General features: G+C 51.3%; 1 protein-coding gene across 1 annotated transcript in view; it reads left to right on the forward strand.

Moving 5' to 3' along the window:
* Positions 1 to 5,450, forward strand: part of Sez6l (seizure related 6 homolog like) — a 56,477-nt gene extending 51,027 nt beyond the window's left edge. The window contains exons 15-16 of the mRNA XM_052168610.1: positions 143 to 245; positions 2,692 to 5,450. Coding sequence (XP_052024570.1) covers positions 143 to 245; positions 2,692 to 2,721 — 133 coding nt within the window. The 3' untranslated portion in view covers positions 2,722 to 5,450. The remainder of the gene's footprint in view (positions 1 to 142; positions 246 to 2,691) is intronic.
* Positions 5,451 to 6,000: the final 550 nt, after the last annotated feature.

A 6,000-nucleotide genomic window follows, 5' to 3' on the forward strand; every position in this document is an offset into this window, starting at 1 on the left:
CCCTATAGGGACGTGAGTGGAGAGCACTTGCCCTCAATGTGACCCCCACCCGCTCAGGGCTGCATCTACGCACCCCATTCCCTTCAGAGCCCCCGGGCAGCAGGGCAAGGGTGCAGCTCCAGCTCTGTTGTCTGTTCTGCAGGTGCCGACAATACTCCAGCCTCCGCCTACCCCTCATGTACTCCCACCCCTACAGCCAGATCACCGTGGAGACTGAGTTTGACAACCCCATCTATGAGACCGGGGTAAGTGGCCCGGAAGTTCTCCTGGAGGGCTATCCCTGCACGGCTATTAGAGGGACCGACTCGGCAACCCAGCCTCGGCACTACCTAAGTCCCGAATGAGCAGAGTGCCAGGGAGAAGCTGGCTCTGCCCATTGGTGGTTAGAACCCAGCTCGGGGCACCCGGAGGCAGCTGTTGTGTCTAGCTGAGCCCCACTTGTTAAGAGCAGCGTGAGTCTTTCTGCACCTTGCTGTGAACATCAGGAGACGATGCTGATGCTACAGCTGAGCCTCGCTTACAGACAAGCACGTGATCTGAGAAAGAGCGTGCCTCTTGACCTCCCTGTCAGGAAAACCTCACAAAGCACTCTTCCATGAACCTAAGTGGCCAGGTCACTCACTCTCCGGGGCCTCTGGGTGCATTGGGAATTAAGCTAGAGATGAAGGGTGCGTTGCTGGCCTCGTGTGACTTGCGTTGGAAGTCTGCTCCCTCTGGGGCTAGGATGAGCAGTGGGGATGTGTTCAGGCAGCAATGGCAGGAACTCACCGCCATCTCCGGCTTTGCCCATCCATCCAGCATTAGATGTGCCGGGCTTGTGCACTGCAAGTGCCGCAGCCTGGCTGCAGGCTCCAGAGAGTGGCTCTGTCAGCACTAGGCAGTGGGGCCCTATCCACTCCCTCGGAAGCTCCCAGCAGCACCAGGAACTCCAGCTGCGATTGTAAAACCACTACAGGTAGAATCACTCACTCCAGAAACGCCTGGCGGAGCACACGGGCACCAACAGTGGTATGTGATGTACCCCGTGATAGGCATGTGACTCCAGGACATGGAGGTCCAGACAGATGAAAGTAGCTCAGACAAGGCTGTTCAAGCTTGACTTGACATCCTGAGCCCTCCATGCCCTCCTACCTCCCCAAGCCTCAATCAAACCGGTCCATAGATATGATTAGTTATCATCCTGAAGGACGACGGAGATCTAGCAGGTCCTGTGACTGCCTGGTGGAGACCCTTGAGGTGGGTGGGAAGAGTTAGTGATGCTGAGGTGTAGACATGGCCGAAAGTTAGACGATGCCAGGCATGCAGGGCTTGTGAAAAGGTCTGAGGTGCATACAGGGAGCTTCCAGGCTTAGAGCTGCGTGACAGCTCTGCCCTGGAGCCATTGTGTCATGAGAAGGAATTCTCCCTGCTGTGAGGACATGGGCAAATCCATTTCCCTTGTCCACACTGGCCTGCCACCATTTCCTGCTTTGACCCCCCGTCTGGTGTGAACTATCTCCTGTATGAACATTCCCTTTCGGGGCTCACAAGCATAGCTTACCAAGGCTCCGCCAGGAGTCACACCACCCTGGCTCACCACACCGCAGTGGTTGCTTGGACACGGAGACGTGTGGGCGGTAACAGAAAAAGAGGCAGTTTACCAACAGAAATGAATGCGCTTGAAAACAGGCCAGGGTTGGACTGGCCGGGGTGGCCTGTGACCTCTGACTGGTCCCTTCCCATGGTGGAAGTTCACTGCTCAGGCAGGTTGTTTTGTTCCCTAAAGCTGAGTGTGGGCTTCCGGTCATCTGAGCTTGGCTTTTCCTACATCTGTCTGCATGCTTCTGGAAGCCCCTGCCCCGTTCCCCTACCTACCCCGGCCTGACCTTTGTTTTTTGTTTTGTTTTGTTGTTTTGTTTTGTTTGTTTTTGTTTTGGGGTATTTTTTTGTTGTTGTTTTTGGTTTTTTGGAATTTTCTTTTTTTTTTTGAGACAGGGTTTCTCTGTGTAGCCCTGGCTGTCCTGGAACTCACTCTGTAGACCAGGCTGGCCTCGAATTCAGAAATCCACCTGCCTCTGCCTCCCAGAGTGCTGGGATTACAGGCCTGTGCCACCACTGCCAGGCCCGGCCTGACCCTTGGAAGGTGGGGACCATGAGAATACCTTGCATTCTGCCCATGGTACTTCCCATCTGCCAGAAAGTGTTGATGTGACCGTAGCTGTGTTAGCCTCATGGGAAGTGACAGTGGCACTCCCAAGGTGACTTCACCCTTGGTTCCAGATCAGGGAGCAGTGGAGAGGGGACCTAGCCACAGTTGCATGGTCCTTACTCTCTTCCCAGATCTGAGGTGAAGGTCCAGCTGGTGGAGATGGAACTCAAAGTATGGATTCATATTGGCTGGGGAGGATCCAGTCACCCGAGTGTCAGAGCACGTCCTCAGGCAATTGGAGATGCTAGTCGCATCAGAGGGTTGGGGTTCCCAGAGGACCAGCTGTGTCAGCTCTGCGCCCTGTCTTTTCAGTCCCAGTATTGGTGGGAGATCAGAGCCTGGAAGATGACAGAGCACATCTGCACACTTTAAACAATGATTGAGCAGAGCAGACTACAGTGTAGAGCCCCAGGCCAGGGACACGGGGAGGTGTGGCACCTTAGAAGCCTTGGGATGTCACTCTGCCACTCGGGGCTTAACCCACCTGTGTGCTCTGTCCGCAGGAAACAAGAGAGTATGAAGTTTCCATCTAACAAGAGCTGCCCTGGAAAGGGGCACTTCAGAGACAGACATACAGACATGAACTGTCAGGACCTCCTCGGACATTCATCAGAGACCCTGTGGCGTTGGGTTGCAGCCCAGCGTGACCGCCATCTTTCCTCTACACTGTTTCTTCGCTGTACTTAACTATATTTAAAATTGAAGGCTTTGACACCGGTAAGTTCGGCACATGGAGGCTGCAGCCAAGGTCACCTGACGGCCTCCATTCCTAAGGCAAACAGAGTGGCAAACGGCAGGTCAGGTTGGATCAGCCGTGCCAGGCTGCGGCTGCCCAGTCCTGCATAGTCTTCAGCAACACACCACAGCGTACTCGGTACAAACGGAAGCCCCTGGGTTGTTGGAGTGTGTCTTGCAAAGTTGCCTTGGAGTGGAATTTAGCCTGAGTACTTTTAAGCCCATATTTCCAAAACAAATTCTGAGTCCTCTTTTCCGATTTAAAATTCCTCTAAAACGCCCATCTTCTCCTTCCTGTGGCCTTCTGAAGGCAGCAAAGATTTTCCCAGAATTCCTCAGGCCCAAGGAACGCCAATAAGATGAGCAGGCAGACCCTTTCTTAAAAGGTGATTAGCCCAAAACTACTAATAGTGCAGGGATCTTGAGGAAGGGGACTTCAAAGAGGATGGATACCGGATGAGTTCTGTACTGGAACTCACCACAGTTGGCGTGGTCATCCTGAGACTAAGGTCATAAACCCACAGGCAGTTTGGACTACAGAGTTACCAGGTCTGCCAGAGAGGGAAGAATATGTCCTGACTTGGGAGCCAGGAATCTGCTTTGATTTTCACCTGGCCTCCTAGACTATCTTGGCCTTTGACATAGCCATGAGAGATACTGCCTCCAGATCTTGTTCCCACAAACTCCTTGGCCGGGGAGGTGCTGAGAAACAGTTTCCTCACTGGCCTCTCAGTTTCTGGGGGAGCAGGGCTGAGGGGGCGTGGCATCAGTACCCAAGCAGATTCCCTGTGGGCAGAGCAGGGTGGAAATCGCAGGTTAACAAGGCACAAGGTCCAGCCTGAACGTCAGTAAAAACAAAATGTTTCTGAACAGCAGACCGACCCTCCCAGCCTTCAGCTACTGCTCCGTTCACCTTTGTTAGAGGTTGTGACTCTCCAAATGACTATTTTCTAAGTACAGTCCTAAAGAAATGTGTCAGGGTTAGGTGCGAGAAGAGACAGCAGGCGTGGGGGGAGCAATCACTTGAGGACTATGTCGTGACCACAGGGTGCTCAGTCTGAAGGAACCTTCCTGTGTCCTCCTGTGCTATCTGGGGTCATTGTGTTAAATCCCTTGGTTTCAAAGAAGAGAGAAAGCTCTTTCTGGGTGTAGGGTTTTAGGGAGACTGCCTCTTCTCAGCCCTCATTCTAGCAAGGATGGACTCATCTTCCTCCAGGAAAGCCCCCGTATGCATCTGCCTGACCACTGTGGCTGGGGGTGTTCTGGTCACCCAGCTAATCCACCCACAGAGGAACCAGAGGAGAAATCATACAGGTTCTAGGGGGAAGGGGTCCCTTGGGGGAAGACCGACTATGAATAATATGGCCTTTCTCCCAGAGGCAGAGGCAGAAACTATACAAGATGCTTCCAACTCCAGCTCTGGGTCACCTGCAAAATCTGTCTGTAGCGTTCGATTTTAGTCCACTGTATGCCCCTAAGTGAAACTAAGTGCTTGCCTTCTATAAAGGCTGACTGTATGTTGCCCTTCTAACTCTGCTCCCTAAAGCTGACCAGGTCATTCCCAGGTCATCTCTTGGCTATTGAGAAGGGGGTAAAAATGTTGATTTTTATTTTTTTTTTTACAGGAGGCCAATGTCTCAGTTCTGACTTAGTGGTACAGTCGGTGTGGCCATGTTTTAAAATGTTGTTCTAGCCTAGAGGTGCATCACGCGAGCTCACAATGTACAATGACTGAATGAACATGCTGGTGTCTATTTTTTTTTAAATACCTGACTGTGTATTTGTAACATGTAAAGGTTTGGTTAAAAAAAAAATGATGTTACCAGTGCCGAATTACCAGATGCCAGTCCCAAAGCATTTCATGACAGTCCGTCCCTGTCTGTTTTTACAAGATGGAAATTTGAACCCATCGGATTAAATATTTTTCGAACGGGATACACTCGTGAGCCCTCCCACGAGCAGCTCCCTGTTCTGACGTCAGTGGGGATACTTGTTTCGGAACATGCGCATCCTTCATACTGATTGGCGCAGGCCACGCTGTCAACAGGGACAGCTCCTCCCCCTTCTGCTCAGAGCTCATCTCCCCCCTCTTAGCTTGCCTTTTGGTAGACTCACTTTGCCAGCCTAAGTATTCTGACCTCTGCCCGGGGAGGGGGGTGGCATCTTTCCAAGCGATCACAGCCCGAGCCTTTGAAGCCAGCTTTTTGGAGACCTCACAAACCTCAGGGGACAACTCTGGAAATCCACACACAGCCCTAGAGAAGGGGAAAGGGTAGAGCCTGAATGGACACCATGGGGACTCCGACGACCAATGGGTAGCTTCAGGAACCGTAGGCAAATCAACCTCTTCCTTTGGTGATGACCTTCCTGTGTCTTTGATGAGGCCCCCGGTGAGATGGCACTCGGCACCCACAAAGACAGGCATCTTCTGGGGCACTTGCTCTTTCATTTATCATCAAATAAAATAAAAAAAAAAGGCAAACTTTCTAAGCTAGAAAAATGAAATCATTTTCCACTTTGTATATATTGCTGCTAATAAAACAGTTGTAAAAGATGTTGCTGGTTGTGGGTTTTGTTCTGAAGCCCCTGGGTGACACCGAGGGCTATGTTTCCGGCTTCTGGGGATTGTTTCCGGTTTCTGGGGATCGGGGTGAGGTAGCAAGTGCTGGTACTTCAGATAGAGATGCAAGACTTCTCTGAGGTGGCCCTGGGCACGTTTATTGTCCTCTCTGCAGTGGCCCTGGGCACCTTTAGAACAGGACCTGTCTGGGGAACTGCTACCAAAGGGGGGGAAGCAAAGTTTGCGGAGTTAGGTAGCTCAGTAGGTAGAACCGCTGTGCCTGAGGAGTCTGGTCCTGGGACCCACAAGATAGGAGAAAGTTGGCTGTAGTTCTCCTTTGACTGCCCGGTGCGTGTTATATGCCCTACACACAAACAAGCACACAAAGAAAGTAAATATGATCTTAAAGCTTTTTTTTAATTATTATTCAATAGACCAAAAAATTTGAAAGCAGTTCACAAGAAATTTTCCTTCTGGTAATAATGCATTTGAGTTCTATATACCTTTCAACTGTGTT

This window comes from Apodemus sylvaticus, chromosome 22 (genome assembly GCF_947179515.1).
Source record: "Apodemus sylvaticus chromosome 22, mApoSyl1.1, whole genome shotgun sequence".
NCBI classification, from domain to species: domain Eukaryota; kingdom Metazoa; phylum Chordata; class Mammalia; order Rodentia; family Muridae; genus Apodemus; species Apodemus sylvaticus.